This window comes from Apis mellifera, linkage group LG15 (genome assembly GCF_003254395.2).
Source record: "Apis mellifera strain DH4 linkage group LG15, Amel_HAv3.1, whole genome shotgun sequence".
NCBI classification, from domain to species: domain Eukaryota; kingdom Metazoa; phylum Arthropoda; class Insecta; order Hymenoptera; family Apidae; genus Apis; species Apis mellifera.
Window position 1 is genome coordinate 8,554,784 of NC_037652.1, and position 25,421 is coordinate 8,580,204.

Sequence of the window (25,421 nt, forward strand, 5' to 3'; positions counted from 1 at the left end):
GAATCCGATTTGCATGGAATAATAATCGTTGAACGGTTAATCACGGAATCTGTAATCTGTGATGGGAATAACACGTTGGGGACCGGATCGAATATGTTAATCGTTTTTAACGAAGCAAATCGCGACACAAGTTTGGCGAATCGATCTTTTCGAACATTTCGTTCGTCTATTTATTTCCAGCCTGCTTTTTCCCCCCAAAACTGGATCATCGTTTGGCAAATAAATTTGCTGCTCCGGTATTTGCGTCGAAAGTTTGGGTAACACAGCGTGGCATTAACGCCGCTGCGTAAAATAGGAGAAACTTCGCGTCACGTCTTGACGCTAAGTCTAATACCTGGATTAAGTACCTTCCAAAGTTGGCGTGGACTAATGGCTACACCGCCATCGTGGACGGTTCCACGACGATTTTATCAGCCCGCCAATATGCTCCTTCTCCCCAAATAAAGATTAATAATCGACCACCTCTCGTTAACACCCCACGAATATTCGAATCGAACCGAGCGCTTCCTTTTCTTCGGAGAAACCTCCTCCTCCGGTATTCTCGGATCAGAAAGGATTAAGGAGAAACGATCCCTTTGATATATAAATACTCGGCTCGGTCGTGAAGTGGCGAAAAGCGCGGCAATATTCAAAAAAGGGATCGGGCGTCAGTCGGGAATAATCGAAGATTGGTGTGGACGAAAGGGAAGAACGTTTCCCCTCGTGCCAAAATGACACTTCTTCTCGCTTGGAAGAATTCAATTTCTCCTCGATCTCGTTGGCTCACTTTGTTGATCGTTTTTCTTTTTTTTTTCTTTTTTTTTTTTCTAGGCAACAATGGCCACGCACAAAAGAGCGGAAAGCGCGCGGATAAAAACGCGGATGTCGAGCGTGGCGTAAGATCGCGCGTATGTTTTTTCGTGTTTCGGTAAATTGAAAGGATCGTTTGTCTTCGTCACTTGCCGGTGAAAAGAGAGAGAGAGAGATGCTCACGCGGTGAATTATCACGGATGAGTTTGCGGAAAATGTGCCGATTTCGGGAGCGCGTGTTCGTGACGCGGTAGAAGAAACGATGCGTGTCACTCGTTCCGGCCACAATACGTATAAATGATCGATGCGCCGGAGCAATTAATTGTGAACTGTGCATTTGTCGCGTAACGCAGGCCGAAACAGGGTACGATTTTGCGAGTAAAACGAGGGGAAAGTGGACGGGGGATTACCAGTAGAACGAGTCAATGATCGTTCACCAGTTCGTTGCGTTGCGTCGAATGGAAATTTAAATGTGATATGTAAAAAGAAGAGAGAGAGATTTGTCTCTTTCGCGCGTTGTATATTTAAAAGTTGAAAGTTTACGTTATTCTACGTATATAAGGACAGTTTAAAAACGCGAGACAAATTGCTTTTAAAAATAAAGCTCCTCTCCTCTTCCAAAGTGTCACTTTAGTTTAACGAACGATACAATTTTTGTCCCAGATTTAATAGAAATATATATATATAAACGAAAATCGTATATAAAGGAGACGTTCCCCCGAACGTGAGCAATGAGAGAAATAAGAGAAACACGGGGAGTGACGAAATTACGGAGGCACACACAAATTAAGGTCGAAGGTTGGAGCCTTAACGTCATTAGTCACAGGCATCCTTTCGCTCCATCGAGACCAAAGGAGGGGGGAGAAAACGTACAAAACTACGAGCTTTCCAATAATGCGAGGTTTCCTTCCAGAACGAAAAGGAATCGAACGAAGATTTCTTCCTTTTCTTCTTTTTTTTTCTCTCTCTTTCTTTCATTCTTTTTTCTCCTCTTCTTTATTTCGCTTCTCGAACGTTCTCTTCCACGAGTGGGAGGAAACATTCAAACGGCGTTATCACGAGTATACGATTTATCGATCACAGAAAGGAAGAAAGAGAGAGAGAGAGAGAGAAAGAGAGAGAATCTCGGTCGTCCCGAGATTCTACTAATTTAATCGTCATGATGGATACGAGCGAAGTGAAATCGGCAACGACCACTCCTCGAAACAGAGAAGGAGAAAAAGGAATTGATAAAAATAAGGAGGTGGAAGAATTGATAAATTTGGAGAGGAAAAGGAATTGGAACTTTTCCTCCTATTTTTATCAATATGTTTTTCTGCCCAAATTTATTAATTCCTTCTCCATCCCTAATTCATCAATTGCTTTTCCTCCTCTCATTCGAGGAGTGGTCGTTACCGATTTCACTTCACTCGTATCCATCGTGACAATTAAAATAGTAGAATTTCGGGGACGACCGAGATTCTACTAATTTAAGCTCTCTCTCTCTCTCTCTCTCTCTCTCTCTCTCTCTCTCTCTCTCTCTCTCTCTCTCTCTCTCTCTCTCTCTCTTGTAATAATCGATAAAACGTATACTTGACCGTGATAACGCTATTTGCATGTTTTCTCCACTTTCTTATATTTATCAATTCCTCCTCCTCCTTTTCTCTTTCAACAAGTGATCGTTGCCGATTTCACTTCGCTCGTATCCATCATGACGATTTTATTAGTAGAATCTCGGGACGACTGAGATTCTCTACCTCTCCCTTCCTCTCCCTATCTCTAACTCCGCCTCACCCTCTCCCCTTCTCTTTCTCTCCTCCTTCTTTCTCTATCGATATCGATAAATCGTATTCTCGGCCGTGATAATGCCATTTGAATGTTTCTTCCCCCTCCTTATTTTTATTAATTCCTGCTCCCTCCCAAATTTATCAATTCTTCCTCCTCCTTATTTTTATCAATTCCTCCTCCTCCTTATTTTTATCAATTCCTCCTCCAACCAAAATTTATCAATTTCCCCTCCCACCCAAATTGATCAATTCCTCCTTCTCCTTATTTTTATCAATTCCTTCTCCCACCCAATTTATCAATTCCTCCTCCTCCTTATTTTCATCAATTCCTCCTCTCACCCAAATTTATCAATTCCTCCTCCTCCTTATTTTCATCAATTCCTCCTCCTCCTATTTTCTTTCAACAAGTGATCGTTGCCGATTTCACTTCGCTCGTATCCATCATGACAATTTTATTAGTAGAATCTCGGGACGACTGAGATTCTCTCTCTCTCTCTCTCTCTCTCTCTCTTTCTTCCTTTCTGTGATCGATAAATCGTATACTCGGCCGTGATAACGCCGTTTGAATGTTTCTTTCCCCTCCTTATTTTTATTAATTCCTCCTCCCACCCAAATTTATCAATTCCTCCTCCCACCCAAATTTATCAATTCCTCCTCCTCCTTATTTTTATCAATTCCCCTTCCTCCATATTTTTATCAATTCCTCCTCCCCCTTATTTTTATCAATTCCTCCTCCTCCTTATTTTCATCAATTCCTCCTCTCACCAAATTTATCAATTCCTCCTCCTCCTTATTTCATCAATTCCTCCTCCTCCTATTTTCTTTCAACAAGTGATCGTTGCCGATTTCACTTCGCTCGTATCCATCATGACAATTTTATTAGTAGAATCTCGGGACGACTGAGATTCTCTCTCTTTCTCTCTCTCTCTCTCTCTTTCTTCCTTTCTGTGATCGATAAATCGTATACTCGGCCGTGATAACGCCGTTTGAATGTTTCTTTCCCCTCCTTATTTTTATTAATTCCTCCTCCCACCCAAATTTATCAATTCCTCCTCCCACCCAAATTTATCAATTCCTCCTCCTCCTTATTTTTATCAATTCCCCTTCCTCCATATTTTTATCAATTCCTCCTCCCCCTTATTTTTATCAATTCCTCCTCCTCCTTATTTTCATCAATTCCTCCTCTCACCCAAATTTATCAATTCCTCCTCCTCCTTATTTTCATCAATTCCTCCTCCTCCTATTTTCTTTCAACAAGTGATCGTTGCCGATTTCACTTCGCTCGTATCCATCATGACAATTTTATTAGTAGAATCTCGGGACGACTGAGATTCTCTCTCTTTCTCTCTCTCTCTCTCTCTTTCTTCCTTTCTGTGATCGATAAATCGTATACTCGGCCGTGATAACGCCGTTTGAATGTTTCTTTCCCCTCCTTATTTTTATTAATTCCTCCTCCCACCCAAATTTATCAATTCCTCTCCCACCCAAATTTATCAATTCCTCCTCCTCCTTATTTTTATCAATTCCCCTTCCTCCATATTTTTATCAATTCCTCCTCCCCTTATTTTTATCAATTCCTCCTCCTCCTTATTTTCATCAATTCCTCCTCTCACCCAAATTTATCAATTCCTCCTCCTCCTTATTTTCATCAATTCCTCCTCCTCCTATTTTCTTTCAACAAGTGATCGTTGCCGATTTCACTTCGCTCGTATCCATCATGACAATTTTATTAGTAGAATCTCGGGACGACTGAGATTCTCTCTCTTTCTCTCTCTCTCTCTCTCTCTTTCTTCCTTTCTGTGATCGATAAATCGTATACTCGGCCGTGATAACGCCGTTTGAATGTTTCTTTCCCCTCCTTATTTTTATTAATTCCTCCTCCCACCCAAATTTATCAATTCCTCCTCCCACCCAAATTTATCAATTCCTCCTCCTCCTTATTTTTATCAATTCCCCTTCCTCCATATTTTTATCAATTCCTCCTCCCACCCAAATTTATCAATTCCTCCTCCTCCTTATTTTTATCAATTCCTCCTCCCACCCAAATTTATCAATTCCTCCTCCTCCTTATTTTTATCAATTCCTCCTCCCCCTTTTCTCTTTCAACAAGTGATCGTTGCCGATTTCACTTCGCTCGTATCCATCATGACGATTTTATTAGTAGAATCTCGGGACGACTGAGATTCTCTACCTCTCCCTATCTCTAACTCCGCCTCACCCTCTCCCCTTCTCTTTCTCTCCTCCTTCTTTCTCTATCGATATCGATAAATCGTATTCTCGGCCGTGATAATGCCATTTGAATGTTTCTTCCCCCTCCTTATTTTTATTAATTCCTCCTCCCACCCAAATTTATCAATTCCCCCTCGCACCCAAATTTATCAATTCCTCCTCTTCCTTATTTTCATCAATTCCTCCTCCCCCTTGTTTTTATCAATTCCTCCTCCTCCTTATTTTCATCAATTCCTTCTCCTCCTTATTTTCATCAATTCCTCCTCCTCCTTATTTTTATCAATTCCTCCTCTTCCTTATTTTCATCAATTCCTCCTCCTCCTTATTTTTATCAATTCCTCCTCCTCCCCAAATTTATCAATTCCTTCTCCTCCTTATTTTTATCAATTCCTCCTCCCCCTTATTTTTATCAATTCCTCCTCCTCCTTATTTTTATCTTTCTCTTCTTCCCAAATTTATCAATTGCTTTTCCTCCTTCTCTCTTTCGACGAGTGGTCATTGCCGATTTCTCTTCGCACGTATGCATTATGACGATTTTATTAGTAAAATCTCTGAACGACCGAGATTCTCTACCTCTCTCTTCCTCTCCCTTTCTCTAACTTCCCCTCTCCTTCTCTTCTCCTCCTTTCTCTATCGATATCGATAAATCGTATTGTCGGCTGTGATAATGCCATTTGAATGTTTCTTCCTCCTTTTTATTTTTATTAATTTCTCCCCCCCTCCAAATTTATCAATTCCTCCTCCTCCTTATTTTCATCAATTCCTCCTCCCCCTTATTTTTATCAATTCCTCCTCCCCTTATTTTTATCAATTCCTCCTCCTCCTTATTTTCATCAATTCCTCCTCCCCCTTATTTTTATCAATTCCTCCTCCTTATTTTTATCAATTCCTCCTCCTCCTTATTTTTATCAATTCCTCCTCCTCCTTATTTTTATCAATTCCTCCTCCTCCTTATTTTCATCAATTCCTCCTCCTCCTTATTTTCATCAATTCCTCCCCCCCCTTGTTTTTATCAATTCCTCCTCCTCCTTATTTTCATCAATTCCTTCTCCTCCTTATTTTCATCAATTCCTCCTCCTCCTTATTTTTATCAATTCCTCCTCTTCCTTATTTTCATCAATTCCTCCTCCTCCTTATTTTTATCAATTCCTCCTCCTCCTTATTTTCATCAATTCCTCCTCCCCCTTATTTTTATCAATTCCTCCTCCCCCTTATTTTTATCAATTCCTCCTCCTCCTTATTTTCATCAATTCCTCCTCCCCCTTATTTTTATCAATTCCTCCTCCTTATTTTTATCAATTCCTCCTCCTCCTTATTTTTATCAATTCCTCCTCCTCCTTATTTTTATCAATTCCTCCTCCTCCTTATTTTCATCAATTCCTCCTCCTCCTTATTTTCATCAATTCCTCCTCCCCCTTATTTTTATCAATTCCTCCTCCCCCTTATTTTTATCAATTCCTCCTCCCCAAATTTATCAATTCCTCCTCCCCCTTGTTTTTATCAATTCCTTCTCTTCTTCCCAAATTTATCAATTGCTTTTCCTCCTTCTCTCTTTCGAGGAGTGGTTATTGCCGATTTCTCTTCGCACGTATGCATCATGACGATTTTATTAGTAAAATCTCTGAATGACCGAGATTCTCTCTGTCTCTCTCTCTTTCCTCCCTTCTCTATTGATATCGATAAATCGTATACTCGTGATAACGCCGTTTGAATGTTTCCTCCTGCTCCCCAAATTTTTTCAATCCTTCCAAAATTTATCAGTTTCTCCTTTTCTCCAAATTTATCAATTTTTGCTCGTACTTATTTTTATCAATTCCTGCTCTTCCTTATTTTTATGAATTCCTCTTCCTCTTTATTGTAAAAAAGTTTTGATAAATTTAGAGAGGAAAAGGAATTGATAAAATTAAGGAGGAGCAGGGATTGATAAAAATAAGAAAGAAGAGGAATTGATAAATTTAGGGGGGGGAAAAGGAATTGGAGGAAAAACTCCGTCACGGATATGAAGTTGAACTCTGGATGTGTACGGGGCCATCGGTCGAACCCGATCTTCCACCCAATATCTCATCCTCGCTTGCGGTCTATTAGATTTTCCACGGTTTCCAAGGGGTCACCGACTTCCCCCTCCCTTTTTCCACTGCCGAGAAAAAGAGACGGCAAGAAATCGTGACTCTTTCCTTGGCGTCAATCGGTCAAAAGGCGCGCGAGATGGACCTTGTACGTTTTCAACTGGTCAGCCAGTTTCAGTCTTGCTTCCTCTTCCCCTCCGATCTTCCCTCGTTTGTCCATCGTAAAAAATCAATCTAAAACCGAATCGATCTCTCGTATCGCGCGATTTCTATCGATTTCTATCCCTGATGATTTTCCTCCATTTCATTGCGGCAAGAGTAATATTTGCAGGAACAATGTTAGCTGAGCTTCTGATTATTCCTATAAATTCTTTCGATTTATTATATTATCGTTATCGAATTCGAATTAGAATTTTCGTGATTGATCGAGATGCTTTGTTTCGGGAGACAAAAAGAAAGGATGGATTACTGTATTCACAAAATTCGTGTGAATTTTTATCGCGTTGCATTATTTTCGAACGAAGCGTAAGATACAAAAGCGAAATTGAATGAAACGATTATTTAATTTCTATTCCTTTCTTTTCAATTTTCGATTATCCAAAAATTCATTTCGACGAGGGAAAATTTATTTCGATCGCAAGTGAAAGAATCGTTACAAATCGATATTCGAGAGGGGGATAAAAAATGAATATTTATTCCTCCCTCCCTCTCAAAAAAAAAACATATTTCGACTTTACAATTCGCGAATTTTTTAATAATAAACTTCAACACAGTTGCTCCCCGCGTTATATACACACATAGCAACGAATCAACGCGTAACCTCCTCTGTTTATTCCTCTCTTTTTTCTCTCTCTCTCTCTTTTACGCCCTCCACGAATTCTCCATTGAATATCAATCCGTCGGAAAAACTATTATCTCCGTTCACCGTTCGCGCAGGCAGAAACCGTGCGCTTTCTGAAACGGGATACCGTCCCCCTCTCCCTTCGATGCCGTTCAATTTTCGCTTCCTCTTCCCTCCTCCCCCCAAAAAAACTACCCTTTCATTTCGGCCACAAGGAAACAAGTTATTTCAAGTAATAATGGTAGTAGTAGTAGTCGCGTCGTCGTTTCATTCGATCCGGGGAACGAGAAAATAAATAACAGAATGGAACCTCCGCTGGAATGGATAAAATATACTGTAACTTTTTTCCCCCTCCTCCTCCTTCTCCTCTTCCTCGAAGAGAAGTTTATTTCCAAGGAAGGGGGAGGAGAGGCGAGCGAATTTTAACGCGGGAGGCCATTTGCCGGACAAGTGTGTTGTAATAGGCTCCTTGTACCGATTTTTTTTTCAGCACCCGTTGCCGCTTTAACGCCCACTTTATCACGGTGTGCTCGTTTCGTTTCAAGTGGATTATTCTGCATCCGACGCGTCGCGTTTATCGTGCGGGAATATCGCGTGTATTATACACGATCAAATTCACGGCTCACCGCGAGCCGTGTTGCGAGGACGGTGAAATGGACGCTATATCTATACTTATATCTACTCTACTAGTTCTTCGATACTCGATTAAAAAGGAGGCTTGCGATCGTGAAAAGAACAAACTAATCGCGCGATGGCGTTATTTTTGAACGAATGATAATCGACGAAATGGAACTTGAATAAAATAGAATTTGAAACTCCATTGAAAAATCCTAGCACGTTGCGTCCAACACACAACGATTCGCAGAGAGGGAGCTTTTTCAACGTACAATGTGAATTTTTTTGTTTGAAAGAAGAGTCGCAGAGGCGGCACGTGACGATTTGACATCACTTTCGAGCAACTTTTTAACGACCTCTTCGAGGCAGCCAAAACTGGATCAAATCAACGAAATATCGAGATGCGATATTAAAGAACGCGTCTCTTTAAGAAAAAAAAAGAGAAGGAAAAAGAAATATTCTCCAACACATCCGCTCGACAAATTGTCAATCTGCCTGCGTTTAAGAAGAGGGTAACATCAACGTGTTCATGAAAAATGCACATTGATTAGTTTCACTTTCAAAACTTATATGAGGGCGTACGTATCTAATAATGAAACTTTTTATCAACTGGAGGAACTCGCTCGTTCCTCGATACGAAGCTAGCCGTAAAATAAGCCGGGAAACAAAGTTACACCGTCGGGAAAGTTGACATCCTACGGGAGCATATGCAGTCCCGGATTGAGGTGGAGGGGTCACACGCTCGAGGAGGGAAAATTGCGAAATTTCGATCCATCATTCCCTCCTCCTTCGTCTTCTACTCTCCTTCCTTCCTTCCTTCCTTCCTTTCTTTCTTTCTCCACCCCTTCCCGGGTGAAACGTCACCAGAATTTACCGTCTCCTGTTCCGCATTATCTGCCAGATACGTTATTTCACTGGGACAGAGTAATGCGTATACACGTTTAGCGTAGCATTACCGGCGTCCACGGGACCGGGTTATTTATCGCTTATTCGTTTCACTCGACACGCCATGGCAGGGCAAAACAGTAGGACGTGAATATATATATATATATATATATACATAAACACACACATATATATATATATAGTACACGAGGGAAACGGTAAACCGATCTCCAGATGCGCAATGATATCCACATCCACCGCGGACCCATCCTCCCCTCCCCTCCCGTTTCGCGGGAGAAAATTGGAAAACTTGCCCGTTCGCTTCCTCCCCGGATGGGGAACAACTTTCCTCCCCCCTCGTCTATTTATCGGCGTAATTAATTTTGTTGGTAATTACTTTGGGGAGGTGTTAAAAGGCAATCGAAAGAATTAGGCGAGAAAGGGATGATTCGAAATTTATATGACGAGTTTCCGATTTTTGTTCCGCGGTTTCAGTAGCGGTTTAGTCGCGAATTTATCTTTTTGAAGTGAACTGAATTTAGATTCGAGATATTAGAGACGTATGTATGTGAGTGTTTGAGCATCTTGGATAATAGGAGATAATACGAATCAACGCTTGGAAAGTTGAAATTCTTTTTTTTTAAATATGTGTCTTTTAATTCTTGTTGAAATTTTTAAGGGGGAAGGATTAAAAAGTTTCCAGTGCGAAATGTTAATTAGTGTAACTTTTAAACGTTAAACGTATTCTTATTATACATTCTAATTTGTCCTACTTTTCCACCACTGAGGTGTATCCGGTTTTTCGTTCTTGTTACATCAACATTATGAAAATATTCGAAAAAACATTTTCTTTCCGGCCAAGAATAGTTCAAATATCGAGGAAATTCGTTGTTCAATCCTTCGAATATCTTCATTCAACTTTTATTTTTATTTTATTTTTTTAACGATACTAGAGAATCTTCAAGAAAAGTATGAAACTTTTCGACTTTCTTGCCATCTTCGAATCGTTGTACAAAAATTTTCACAAATGAATTACACGTTCTCTAATCTTGAAACAATATATGGAACATAGAGAAACGAGAATTCTTCCAATTATGAATACCGATCGATTCCGATCTATCCGTTTCTATGTATTATAAAAGAAAGGAAGAAGGAAAAAAAAATGAAAGGCGACCGATATTTCTCAAACGTCCCTTTTCAATTTAATAAAATGCTTCCAAGTTTGCCTCCCGAAACCCTTTCGAAACGATCGTGCGCCATATAACAGAAACGGAAGAAAAGAACGCAAAGAAGAAATTCGTTGATCTTTCATATCTACGATTTCTTCCAATTTCGTCGCACGAATCGTAGGATATTTCTTGTCATCGACCGGATCATACGCGAGAGAAAAAAAGAAGAGTTAAAGAACGAAATTCGAGGAGAAGAGAGTTAACCCAACCTAACCTAACTTCTCGACACGCGTCCCGTTCTAACGATTGCCACTCTCTCCTCGATTCTCTCTCGAGCAATTCTTTCCGCGATACGATACGAAATTTTCATCGGGAGAAAGAGAGAAAATTCATCGTTCTTCCACCTGCATCCAGCTGGGTTGCAGGTGGCCGGATAATTTAGAGCACTTACCGCACGGTGTACAGCATACGGAAGTAGGTGCATAAGAGGATACGTATCACGTATCTTGTTTTACGGTTTAAACCTAAGTATCGTTGGAAGAGGGCTGGAAAGGGGGTCGTCGGTAAGAAGGGCGGCGGTTTATGGGTACGGCGGGTCTCCCATAGGTAGGCGAAACTTGTTCCGATCCAGTCAAGTCCCTAGCGCGCTTTCGGATACTGTTGCGCTGATAAAGGTGTTACCGCTACTACCGACCGAGAGATACTTCGCGCTGTATCGCCGCTCTGTTCCCCTCGTATCGCGGGGGGATAGATTTGCAGTGGTATAAACACCGATCCTATCCTTTGGGACAACGCGGACGGGGGAGGGGAGAGAGGTAGAGAAATTGAGATTAAAGTTAACCGAATATTGGAATTATTTGCCCGCCCGGATTAATTGAGATCAATTAAGGGGCGGGCCAAGTTTGATAATTGTCGGCCATTCCGATGCGATACGATGTATGGAACGCGGGCGGATATTTCGAACTTACGACATCGATTAAGAATCGTCGAATTGAAACTAAAATTCAATCGGGCAGAGATGGGAATGTGTCGTCGTGAATTGAGATCGGTAAGTTAGAAATTCGATTCGTGGTATCGTTTTTTTCGATGTAGCGCTAGTGAGGTGAAAAAAATTTACTTACCAGATGATCTTGCGATTCTAGCGTTGCAACGATGGACAAAATTTAATGAGATTGAAGTCGTTACGGAATAAATGTTTTGTTCAAATGTTTCAACGAAATTTTTAACTTAAGTTTACTTTTTCAATTTTTAATGAATCTAACATCGTTGCGCGTATCTTGGAAAAATTGAACGGGGAAGCGTTTGAAAACATTCGTGGATCGCCTCCCCTCCCTCTTTTCTTTATCTTTCGCTCGCTCGAAGAAACGAGACAAAAAAAGCATCGAACTGTGACGCTCGCCCAGAAAGGAAATATGCGCGAATATCGATGCGAAAACGTCAAAGTGAGGGGCGGACTACTCGCGTACAAAGGCCGGATCACCTTGTACTTGTCAACCGAATAATTTAGTTTAGTGCTTGGGCTCATAAGCCGGGGGGAACTAGTTCTCATGAAAAAGATATAAAGTTCGTCCTTCTTCGAGCTTTCAGGACGCGCGGCTGATGACTCTGAAAGTATCTCGCTCGCTCAAAGTTTATGCAACTCGCCTCGGCGAAGTTATATGTTCGAACGACTTCGGTAGAGGAATTCATATCGAATCGTATCGATCGTATTGTTCGAGACACGGAAATAATTTGACAGCCAACGAATAGTGCATCGTCGTGAAACTCTCGCTCCTTGTTAAGGAAAGGAATTTTTTCTTTTTTTTTTTTTTTACGTGGATTCGAGTTAGTTCGATTAATAGATTAAATCACGTTGAATTGTACGAGATGGAATACTGTTCTACTAAATCGATGATGTAAATTAATATTTTCGAACGTATCGAATATCTTGAAATTAGATGATTTAATTGGCATTTCCTTTCATTTTTTTTTATTTATCTACAATTAATTTAATTGCATTAGGAATTGATTTGAAGGGTTTGAATTTTCGAAATACGAAAATATGGAGAGGACATTTAATTGATCGATATAATCGTTACAGGTATTTTCGATTTAATTGTATCGCTATTCAAAGGCCATGTAGTTTTAAGGACGGAAGAATTACATTAACTAAAATAAAGTTTCTAATTTATCTATTATAACATATACTATAACATAACTTATGGCAATAATAGTAACACGATCTATATTTATATTACACTTACCTTGTTTTTCATTTGCAAAGTAAAATTTACTATTAATATACATATACAAAGCATCAACTTGTCAAAAAAATAATTAATTCTCTCTCAACAATATAGAAATGATTCACTATGTGTATAAGCAACATATGAAAATAAATGTCCAAATTAAAAATAAATTTTCCAAAAAGGATCGATTTTTGGACCGTTAAAAGATTGTCTTGCCTTGATCGCGAAATCGTCAGAAAAGGCAGGCAAGAAAAAACTTATAGATATGATAATGGAATAAACGTAAAATTATTGATTGAGAGGGATAATAAATCGAGGACAGAGAGTGATATACTTACTGGTAGCGCTGACAGCCGGTCCGATGACCGAGTACTTGGGGTTACCGGTAACGGCCCCTGGGACGACCTTGTCCGGCTCTGAAATACATTATTGTAATTATCCTCGGAATATACAGTGCCGTTAATTACAGTTGGGAGTCGCGTATGCGAATGGAACATGGCCAATCTACCTTAGCAAACGGTCCCCATTCGTGATTTATTACCTCATAAATAATCAACCACGCGGATCATCCTTACTTCTATCGCCAATTTCGTTCCAACATCTTTTTTTCCTTTTCTCGTTATTTTTATATAGAGATAAGAAAGATTCGTTTTCCAACAAAGTTGCTCCCTTGTTGAGAAGAAAAGAGAAGGAGAGAAGTGGCATCGTTAATCAATTTGATTAACACGGCCAGAAACGCTTAAGGAGGCTGAATCAACAAGGGATACGGAATGTTATCGTCCGCGATAATAACGAATTAATGCAAATTCGCGTGATAACACGTTCGTGCAAAGAGTCGTGCTTCGTTGGTACAACGATTCGTTTCGTTTCGCATCGAGCTTATGGAAATTATCCAAAGGGGGTGACAACGATCGCGTGGATAAGTGGAAAAACCGAAGGAATCGATCCGAAGCTACTGCGGTTCATTACGGTGTGTTGGAAAGCTTCGAGTTCTGTTTTACCGACAGCGCAAACTTGGATAGTTTCGCGCGAGTCCTGCCTAGAGGCGCTTTCGAAGTTTCTCCGCGTTACTCTTACGTCGAACTTGGGAATCTAGGTTATCGACAACGGAGCGTGCAGAGCGTGTAAAGAAATTGTTTAATTTACCTTTTCTTAGGAGGAAGAACGCTCATTTAAAAATTACGAAAGCCAGAGAATATGTAAAATCATAAATAATTAGAAAGAAAATTTAAATTTCAGGAAAAAATGGAATAACAAACTTGTGCAACTTAACGCAACTCAAAATAGCTATATTCTTTCATCGATCGACGAGAGAGAGAGAGAGAGAGGTTTCCCACTATTTATCACTCTAACCATTTATCAAACCGCAAACACACTTGATATTACTTTGGAGAAACTTTCTCGAATAATCCTGGACGACAGGTGGAGGACACGATCGGGAATTTAAACGCGAGTAAACCTATGCTCGATTAAACCCCGGGAGGGATGAAGTCGAGGGATGAAAAATGATGAATTTCTGGTCGAGAAGATCGGTTTGACCGCGATTGTATACTTTCGAAACGTTCCTCCTCGGGATTTCGTTCTCGAGCAAGGAGGCGTGGTGAGAGGGGGGGGGGGAAGTTTCGCGTATCGACGGAGGATTTTTCTCTCCGGATATCTGGATGTCGTTCGTTACCCACCGGGATGCGGTGCATCGTCGAATGGCTGGAATTGGAACATCGCCTTGAAACCCTGGCCCGGCCACTCGGAATTAGCGACGAACTCGACGTACAGGTCCGACCCTGTGCTGAGCACTTCCACTTCCGCTCCTTGGTTGCACAGCATAGCTATTGTGGCCGCCCCCGAATCCGTACCGTCGTGCACTCTGATTAAATCCGCTCTATTCAGGCAACTGTAACAGGATACCTTTCGTTAACGACAACTTATAGGTATGTCTCGCTCCCAGCCGCGGAAATAAGCGAACCGGAAGTTGAGAGATTCCTACCCTACGAACCGAACCACGACGCCTGCCTTACGTAATAATACGCGATGAGTTTCTCTCACATATCTCGAACAATTCGAGATCCTCGAAGTTCGAGCGAATTTTCTTCGGGATGATAACTTGTTTCTATCTTTTTTTTTTTTTTAAATTCAATCGAAATTTCTCCTTTATCTGCAATATACACATATATATTCTCGAATTCATTTTTGAGAGATTTGAAACCTATGAAAATAACTCTTCAGTTCAGGGGGAACAGCAGGTTTTTAATTTCGAGATATGGTTTCACTCGTTCCACCGTTCACCATTTTTTTTAAATTCTATCTTTTTTTTTTTTTTTTTTAATAAAGTAAAATAAAACCCCCCTGTGATCAAATTACGTTTTAACTCGTTACTTTTATTAAGAAATAAACGTAATAAACTGAAGTTTCTCGGTAAAAAAAAAAAAGAAAAAAAAGAAAGAGAGAGAGAGAAAAAAACAACAACCGTGCAGAAATGTATAGGTCAATAAAGTTGGAAGTCTCTCGGTATCGGGCAACGGAAGGATCGTTAACCCTTTGTGACCTGAATTTTCCTTCGTCAAAAATGAAAGAAACCTTCTTTCGTATTTAGTTCAGTTTTTATTGCTTGAATCTTAAAAAAAAAAAAAAAAAAAAGAAAAGAAAAAAAAACGAGAGAAAATTTAAAAATATTCTCCAAGAAAAATGGAATAAACGAAAAAGAATATGTAATAAAAAAATCTTAGTTTTCAAATCCGTAAACCTTACCTAATAAATACTCTACCACTGTAACGAACAGTTGAGTGTTGCTTCTTGACGATTGAAAGAAAAAAAAAAAAAGAAGAAGAAAAAGAATGCTCTTAATTTATCGCGATGTCGGCGCGCAACTTAAGAAGAAACTCCCCGAGTCGATTCTCCCTCCTCGAAATACTCGCGGTGCTCTTCGTTCCTCAAGGTCTGCCTCTCGGCGGAGGTGAGATAATTTACCTTCGAGTTGACTCGTCTCGTTGCAAGATTTCGCGGAAAAAAAAAAGGAAAGAGAAGAAAAGAAGAGAAAAAAAGGTGAGCCGAGCGAGCAACGGCGTGGCCAAATGTTGTGGCGACGGAGAGAGTTTTTTATACGCGTAGCAAAAGAGAGGAGAAGAGTTAAAGAGAGAAACAAAGCGAGGACAAAGCGAACGTAACGCTGCGCTAGCGTAGAAACGTGACGGAAGGAGAAAGAAATATGGAAGAGAGAGAGAGAGAGAGAGAGTTCCATCAATAGTCGACGATTCGACCTTTATGGGTACACGCGAACTATTTTGTCTAATCGAATGGAAGAGAATTACAGCTCGGTCGGTAATCAAGTTGAATCCTCGAAGCGAAGGATTCGATCGATTTTAAGAAGGGTTCTGATCGATGATGGCACGACCTTACCATTACACGCACACGGGTTAAGCAATTGCGCTTGGGAAGAAGGATTGTCGTTCGAGGGATCGTTGGAGAATCGTTTTCGTTCCAAATTCTCTCTTTCTATCCGAGTTAAGGTTAAGTAAATACGCGAATGTAATCGCGGAGAGGAGAAGTGAAAAAGTTTTTTTTGGCATCGATCGTCGTCGATCCAGTTTTGTTTTTTTTTTCTTTTTCTTTCTTTTCCTTTTCTCGAGGGTAGTAATTCCTCGGACATGGGCAAAATTTCATCCAACTTGTTGTACACGTACGGCGATAAGATCTCATTAAGAAGATCTTGGAAAGTGAGCCAAGGACAGATGGATAAATTTCGCCGACGGTGCGGCTCTTGTTTCAAGTGATGTGTCGAGAAAAGAAAATTTCTCTTTCTCTTACTCGCGATTATATGTAACAGTTTGATTTGAAAACAATTTAAAGTTTTTGTGAATGATCCATTTCATAATCGCTCGATAACTAACAATAATCACGTCGATTTATCGAGCGCAAACGAACAAAGGAAAGTTGACGAGGATTTTTGAGGATTAATCCATTAAGCTGCACGATGTCGAAGAGATTTTCCAAGTCTATTAGATATACTCCGTTTCAGAATCTACGTTGTAGAGATGGTTGTCGTTCAGAGCTTACGCCCGCGTTATGTTAATTTATGTTAATCGAATAAAATGTTAATTCAACAGATCTGGCCCGTTTCAAAATTCAAAGTGTTGTTTTAATCTTTGTTGCTTGTAACTTTAATCTTAATTACAACGTCGAAAATTTTCCCGACACAAGAGAATTGTTAAACAAGGGATATTAACAAGTGTCAAATTTAAACGAATTCCTCTCATCGTTTCGCTCGATTATTTTAACAAGAAGGGAAGATTTTTCCTTATCGAGAATCTTTATTATTTATTATTTTATTTTATTATTTTATTTTTACTATTTCAACAATAACCGCATTAAACGACGTAATTGTTATAATGAAAATTGTTCCTAAAAATCGTGTAAAATCAAAAGATACGCTCTTCAAATATTCCAAGACGAAAGAAATATTATTTATTTCTTAATAAACTCTTCCATTCGAAACGAGGTTCAGAAAAAATTGCATTGACAAAAACCAGTACGAAGATTCCAGAGTTTTTTTTTTATTTACCTCGATAATACTCAACGATGGTGCACAATCTTGGTGTACACATACGTGGTGTACATAGCGAGGGATTATACGTGCATTCTTGGTGACCGGGTATCTCTGACGCCATCAGCCGCGTTAAAATTGCACGGATGCCGACTTTTCACTCGCGTATGCATCGAGGCTCGCGTGGAAGAAGGCGGAAATTTTCGAGGAAGGAAAGGCAGGAAGGCTCTTCTAAATTAAGAAAATGATGAGGACGATCGTAATGACGAGGGAAAGGAAAAAAGGAGACCAGAAAAAGGAAAAAAAAGAAAGAAAGAAAAGATGAGACTGATTTATTCCCATCGATCCATTCGAAAAACGTAACGAAATAACGTCGATAAAAGGCGCGATTGTGTGTCTGTGTGTGTGTATTTCTCACGAGCGTTCGAGTATTATGGGTGGTATCAAGTGGTTGACGGAGAAGGAGCCTCCTAATATCCATCAGCCCCATTCCAGGATAATATCCGAGTGCGTCTGACAGTGCGGCTTAACGCTTGATATATCGAAACATTTCTCGAGGGTCTTCCATGCTTTTACCAACTTTTATCCCGCGACCTTAAAAAAAAAAAAAGAGAGAGAAAAAAGAAAGAAGAAAAAAGGTAAACCCACCCACCCTCATTTTATTTAGTTAAGTTGGAAACGGATCCCACGACTTTTAAATAAATCGTTCTTCCCCATCCGTTCCACTTGACCCAAGATGTTTGTGAAACTTTTGAACTTCACGCGGATAGTCGGTTAATATAATCACCAACAGTTGATTTATTCTCTCGAGAGGAAGGATAGAGAGAAATTGGGGAGAATGGAGGATAAAAGAATTCAACGATTGTCAATATAGGCATTGTTTAGAAGGAACAACGTCGTTGCCAATTGCTTGATATTAAAATTGCGCGAAAACTGGATCCCTGCCCCCCGCGCGGGGAGAGCAAATAATGCAGAAAAAACGGGGCGGAGGTTAATCGATTCAACGAGAGGCGAAATCAATTATCCTTTGTTGGGCAATGTTTATCCCGAGCGGAATATGAAACCTCGTAAACGTATTGAGAGTATTAGGACGGTCGCGGATGGAAAAAATATGCGCCTCGTCGCGAGCTAATATTTGAGAGTCACAAATTTCCTCCTCTTGTACCGCGCGGTAATTACACGGTTTTTTGTAAGCTGCGACCAGTCGTGAATGTGTCAACGCGTGCGTTCGAGGGTATAAAAAGAGGCAAAACGAATAAAAATCGTTATCGAACGTTTTTAACGGAGACTGAAATTCCCGAGGGGGGGAGAATTCGAAAACAATTAATTCTGTTCGTAGAATATCCTACGGGGAATAAAAATCGCGCAGGAGCGAATTTTGATAATTGCAGTTTTTTAAAAATTTATCGCGACAAAAGTTTGTACAATTCCGTGGAATTATGGAAATTTTCTACCGTTTAAATACGTGGGACGCATCTGGATTGGAAGAAAGTTTTGGAAAGCAGATGGACGGTTAAAAAAGTTAAAAGCTTTTCGCGCGGACCCATCATCAATCGGGCACTTGTTGCGATTTACGAACCCTGGCGGTCGAACGGAGAACTAGGCAACGAATTATATAAATTCAACTCGCAATATTCATAGATGCGCGTGTGTGTATGATTTCAATTTTCTCCAACTACATACATATATCTATCTATTTTATTAAATGCACAAGTAAATGTATAATTATATACGTTATTATGTTAGAAAAATATATAAAATTTGTTTTAAAGAAATAATAATATATATTCTTATAGAATAATGCTTCCTTACCAGGGTTAATACAAAAGGAGAAGTACGAATTCGAAGGATTCAAAAAGCTCGGAGGTCAATGACAAAATGAAATTAAGGTGGCTCAATACTGAATTAGGGCGAAATTCGAGGATTTATCAAGGATTAACTCCTGCACGGTACAGCTGCAAGTCTCTACCGAGCACCTCTCGTTTCCCAAGTCGAATCCCCCCACCACCATCGCCATTTCCAGCTCTAAGTCTTCGGGAGCAGGGAGGAAGTTTATGTGGGTTAAGTAGAATCATGGTCCGTGCCACGCTCAAAGGATTTAGGAGTAAGGTGTAGTCGGTGCTACAGGATTTAAAAAAAGGAAAAGGAAAAGAAAAAAAAAAAGAGGAGGAGAAGAATGTTCCCCCGCTCGAAGAGCTGTTCCGTTGCTTTCCGTTGCTTCAACTGCCTATTGTGGCAAGGTTAATAACGAGTAATGGTTCAAGCACCGTGTTTAAATTCTTTACATCTCTTTTTTTCTTTCTCCTTTTTTTTTTCACCGCTACTTTTAAATCCCCTTAGGAAAGAAATAGGGCGTCGATGAACGTTGGATGGATTTTTTTTTTTTATTATTCAACCGTTATTCGATCGGCTCGCAAATCGTCACGAAATGCATTAAAATTAAAACGAACGATGAAAATTTGAAAATCATTTTCTCCCGCGAGAATTCTCAATAAGCTCGTTCGGAAGAATGAACGGGCTCGATATTATCGATCGATAAAGATGCAATGTTGCGGGCTGTTGCGTTGCGAACGTTAGACGTCACGTTCCTGCAACAAAGCACATATCTCTCTGATGCGGATTTACACAACGAATTATTTCGTAGTCCCTCAATTCGATATGCAAATACACGGGGAGAGTGAAAATCTGCTTATCGAGGGAGAAAAAAAACGAGATTCTGACCGAACACGTTTTTCTTTATCTCTCAATTTCAATTATTCGAAATGTTCATCGATCTTTTTATTATTATTATTAAGAAACAAATTTTCTCATCACGTTCACGATCGAGATCAAATGCGGAGAGAGTAACACGATCCTCGAATTCCCTCCTCCTCTCCCCCCCTCTCTAGATAAATTTCTACTTGAGAATCGAAATAGCGATTCGGAAACAATCGTAACTTCGACAATTTGAGTCCCGCTCGAAAATATTTCCTCTATCTTTGAATCCTGTACAACGTAACGAAACGCGTGTGAACGAAAACAAAACGCTTCTATTCGAACTATCCACAAAGATTAGCCTTCCATCTCTCGAAACTGGAAGAGAGAGAGAGAGAGAGAGAGAAGAATAATTGAGATAGTGGAGACGGCTACTTCGTAACCTTGGCAACGCTTCGCTAACGGTGATGCGCGCGCATACCATGTGGTGCGCATATCTGGTGCGTAAAAATAACCTCACTTTCTACCGTTGCACCTCGTTCACGTCCTATTGAAGTTCGAACGAAGGAGGGGAGAAAAAAAATATCGAAATCGAAGGGAAGTTTATCGCGCGTGCACGCAAATCTCTCCATTGCGTGTTTAATCCGCGCCTGGGGCTCCCTCTCCCCCTCGAAAGTTACGAAGTTTGATGTACCGTCGAGCTACGAATACCGGAATACAATGTTGCGAAACTTTTAAATAGAAAAGTTTGGGCGGAACATTGGCCGATTCTTGCGCCTCGGCCGTTATCGCGCCTCGTTAACTCGTAAACGTTAATAAACGACAGGCGTCGTAATTCACAATTAGCGGCGCGTGGTGGAAGCACAGTAGAGCAGAGTGACGCAGGGCTCTGAGCGTGGCTCTTTCTCTATCTCTCTCTCTTTGTCTCGCTCGTGGGCAGGCGTTTTAAAATTCATCAGATCTTTTTTAAAACGAGCCGTAACGCGTAACGAAATATTTTTTCGGTGAATGTTGTTATTATTATTATTATTATTATTATTACACTTTGTGTTAAATTAAATCGTCGAGGTTATAATCCATCCCGTTCCCCTTTCCATCTTTCGAAAGGAATTACCGTTCGATCGAGAATTCGTATCGCGTATGGCATAACAAAGCGGGAATCAAGCGGTGTAAAATCCGGATTATTCGAAATGTGATTTCACGGTTTCGGGTAAAAGTAAAGTTTTGACATTCGACCTGTAATAATAATAACAATAATTTCGTGAAACGTTCATCGAATTATTCACGAAAAATTGAAATATTTCCATTTCGCGATATAAAAATTCCGCCCGAAAATTCATCGTCGTTAAACTTTTGTAATTTATACTTTTTTTCGAAGAGAGAGAGAGAAAGAGAGAGAAAGAAAAAAATATTCGATCCAGAAATTTTCATTCTTCGAATTCATCAAATTAATTTCGAAGAACGTAATACGAGGATCGATTCTCCGTATCCTCGTATACGAATCCAACGATGTTCTTCGACTGATCGTGCATTTGCACGGTTCAGTTTTCTCCCGTGATTATGAATCATCGATTCATAAGCTCGAGTAGATACACACAGCAAGGTTTAACAGTTAACGCGAGCTCGACTCGCACTTGGCCAATTCACGACTTTAATCCTCTCTCTCTCTCTTCGCCAAGTCCGTAATTCCTCCCTCTTCTCACTCGTCCTCCCTTTCCCTTTCCATCTACACATCTTCGAAACTTCGAAACCCCCCCAAAAGCGATTTTCTTCGTCCAATAACACGCGGCAAAGTTGCTCGTGCGATTCCATTCTCTCGCTTTTACAAATCCTGTTCAAACTATTATACGTAGGAAGGAAAATTGGCGATGGCGGATGACACGGTTCGTTTTTTAATTTTACTTGGAGAGCAATGGAATGTTAATTATTCGAAAATGGAGAATAAATAAATGTATGATAATACGATATTTGAAAGTTATATAATGGTGGAATTAATTAAATTAGTGTTAGAGGAAAATATTTTGAAAAATATCTGTGGATCCATATCCACAGAAAACGAAGAGGTTAAAGGGTGTCCCAAAATTAATGTAAGATTTGAATTAAATATAAAAGAGAGTTTTTAAAATATTGTTCAATAATGAAGACACGTGTTATATCTTATAACGCTCCATTTTTACTAACCTTAAACTTCTCAGCTGTCAAACTGTTCTTTTTTCAACAACAACTTATACAAAAATGGTGGCAAATTCAAATCTTGCTTTAATTTTGGAACACCCTTTACAAATGTGCACCATTTTCCTTGCTTCTTTCTGAATATATATATAATTTTTTACGAATGTATAAATAATATAAATAACATTTAATTAGTTTTTAAATTTCAATAGATATTTTCACGCAAATATTATCATTTGCCTTGCCTGCGCGTTTAATTTTTACATTTTCTTTTTCCTTCTCTCTCGGCGTAGTCGGGAGATTCAGCGTAACCTCGGGTCGGGAACAAAAAAAAAAACGATGATTTATATGAGAAAGTTTTAAATAAAACATAATCAAATGCGCGGGAAACAAAATTACGAGTGGAAATTTTCATAAAATTAGTGTTATTAAATTCTATCTGCCTTAATATTTGGCCTGCCAACTATACACGAGCGTTGCTACAGCGTTTCTGAAATTTCAAATTGAATTCGCGTGCTGCGTTTCGCCATCGCGAATAATCTCTTAGTTACGATCGAATTATTACTTGACTACGTTTATCGAAGAATACGAAACGAATAATTTGCCATGTGGTGTTAAAATATAATTGATTCTTTTTCTTTTTTCCTTAAAATATATTACAAAAAAAAAGTCTGAAATATAATAAATATAAAGAAAGTTAACCTTACCTCAAGTCTCCCTTTTGTAAAGAAATTTCTTCGAAAAATAAACGTATCCTCTCCTTCAACCTGTAATCAGATCAAACGAAATTTTCTCTCTCTCGGGGGCGAACGTTTTTTTAAATGTTTGTCGGATCGAATTCGATAATTCGATTGACTCGCGGGGGGGATTAGGAGGAAGACGCGCAGAGTTGATAAATAAAACCAGAGTTTTCAGATTGATATAAGGAGGAAAGAATATAACGAGAGATAACGAAATTTTCGCGTGAAATGAAATGTTGGAGAAAAACTTCCTTTCTTCGGGAAACAAATAATTGCTTTTGGAAACCTGTATCCGACAAACTTAATAGAATATAATCGAATTAAAGGAAAAGGGTCCGAGGTGGGGAGGGGAGGGAGGGGGGATCTATCCGGAAGAAATCTAATTATTTTCCACCACTGTTGAAAACAGAAAAATTGCACTCGTTAAAAACTTTTACCTCGTCGAGATTGATTTCGAAACTTTTTTTTTTTTTTTTAGAAAAAAATGAAAATATTCAAAGTCTTTGAATTTTTGAAACTCTTTCTCGAAGAATCGATAGACATCCTCGAAAACTTTCAAACTTGCCAAGTTCCTCGACAAAAATTTAAATTCCAATAATAATTGCTATTATTAAAAAAAAAGAAAATTTTCCTTTATTCCTACATTGTAGAATCTTCAACAAACGAGAAGCCTTATTCTTCGCGCCAATTGGAAAACAAAATTTCAAGCGTTCGTATCTCGTTTCTCGTTGAACGAGCGTCGCACACGTGTCTTCAACCAGTCGTATTTCATCATAGATCCGCGTTCAAGAAATATTCAGTCGTCCCCAACGTTTCTGACGCGAGACTTCTTTTCACCTTGTCCACCCTTTGCGGGAAATAACCGCGATACATGACAGTGGTGCAAACTTTCAGGCACGAAACGAGGAGCGAAGATGAAAAACGAGAAAAGTTATTTGCGGGACAAAGCGTAACAGAGATACGCTTTCGACTAAATATCGTTATATCATTCGAATTCAAAATGATTGTTTTTCGAGAGAATATTCACTTTTCTATTATATTAAGATGTATAAATATTTCTCTTATTAAAAGTCATTCTCTCCATAACAAACGATTGTAACAATTTTGGTAAGAAGCTTACCGAGAGATGAGAAATCAACCTTAAACAACGGATATCGCGTATTCATTATAAAAAAAAAAAAAGGAAGAAATTTAACATAATTAAATAATTTCGAGAATGTCGAGAATCCAGAATAATTATTTTTCAAATAATATGGGATTTTGAATCCGCCGTGAGATTTAGAATCCGCCGGATGATCGAGTTTATAGCCGAATTTATCGCCGCTCCTGAAGTACACTTAAGCGCGCAAGTGATGCATATCCACGTTAACTGCCACGTGGACACTTATTTTCGTTTACACGATTTTAAAGAGAGAAAATGTCCCGGGGAGCATTCCACGCGCGTTGGAATTTTGTGAACGCATTCTCTCAAAGAAAGAGAGAGAAAAAGAAAGAGATCTCTCTGCGGTGCCTTCGAGGTTTCTCTGCGAAAAGAAAGAAACGAACGCTTCGTACGAAATATAATTTCCACGATGATGATTCTTACATGATTTTCCAACTTACACGATCGACCAATTTTTCTTCGACCCTTCACTAACAACAACAACAAGGATGATGATATTAACGAGGCCAAATTAATCAATCAGCGGACGAAGCGTCGATAGAGGATACGTTCGGATCAGGTGTTAATTAACTAGCGTCTCGATTACAGATAGGAACAGTTGGGTAAATGCGGGGGGGCATTAGATATATGGCGGGAGTGGAGATTGGCCTCAAGATGCATTATATGTGGATTATGCCGGGATCAGTTTGCAGCAAGCCCCGATAGTGGGTCAGAGCAGTAGAGTAGTTACCTTGCCCGGAAGAGGTACGAGCACCGGATGTTCTTTGGGTAGGAGGACGGGTACCGTGGCGAGTAGAAGCGGCCGTATTGCCGTTTTGATTGCGAGCTGACAAACTCGAGGTCGCACATCGTGCCGGGAATCAACACGCCGTCCGTCTCGAACAGTCCTGCGAACAGAAATGGTCCTGCGATCATCCCTCTTTTTGAAAACAACCAATGTTTCTTCTTCTCGACAGACTTGATTTTAAGGGGTATTGATCAATTGGGAAGAGATTCTTTTCGTTAATTTTTATGTTGATCTTTTTGAAAACAACCAATGTTCTCGCCAGATTTTAAGAATATTGAATTGGGAAAAGATTTTTAATTTTTATGTTGATCTCTCTTTTTGAAAACAACCAATGTTCTTTTCGCCAGATTTTAAGGGTATTGATCAATTGGGAAGATATTTTTTTTCGTTAATTTTTACGTTGATCTCTCTTTTTGAAAACAACCAATGTTCTTCTCGCCAGATTTTAAGGGTATTGATCAATTGGGAAGAGATTTTTTTCGTTAATTTTTATGTTGATCTTTTTTTTTGAAAATAACCAATGTTCTTCTCGACAGAGTTGATTTTAAGAGGTATTGATCAATTGGGAAGAGATTTTTAATTTTTATGTTGATCTCTCTTTTTGAAAACAATGTTCTTCTCGCCAGATTTTAATTGTATTGATCAATTGGGAAGAGATTCTTTTCGTTAATTTTTATGTTAATCTTTTTGAAAACAACCAATGTTCTTCTCGCCAGATTTTAATTGTATTGATCAATTGGG

At 39.4% G+C, this 25,421-nt stretch overlaps 1 protein-coding gene and 1 long non-coding RNA gene across 5 annotated transcripts in view; one reads left to right on the plus strand and one right to left on the minus strand.

Annotated features, from left to right (window-relative positions):
* LOC726948 (suppressor of lurcher protein 1) overlaps positions 1-25,421 on the minus strand; it is a 388,735-nt gene that overhangs the window by 182,008 nt on the left and 181,306 nt on the right. For all 4 annotated transcript variants that reach the window (XR_409726.3, XM_001122665.5, XM_006563653.3 and 1 more), the window contains exons 5-8: positions 24,624-24,780; positions 22,699-22,758; positions 14,268-14,479; positions 12,927-13,004 (exon numbers count right to left, since the gene is read on the minus strand). Coding sequence is in view for 3 of the 4 variants with exons in the window: in XM_001122665.5 (XP_001122665.2) it covers positions 12,927-13,004; positions 14,268-14,479; positions 22,699-22,758; positions 24,624-24,780 (507 nt within the window). In the remaining variant the exon portion in view is untranslated. The remainder of the gene's footprint in view (positions 1-12,926; positions 13,005-14,267; positions 14,480-22,698; positions 22,759-24,623; positions 24,781-25,421) is intronic.
* LOC113219270 overlaps positions 1-25,421 on the plus strand; it is a 59,370-nt gene that overhangs the window by 22,645 nt on the left and 11,304 nt on the right. The gene's annotated exons all lie outside the window — the stretch shown is intronic.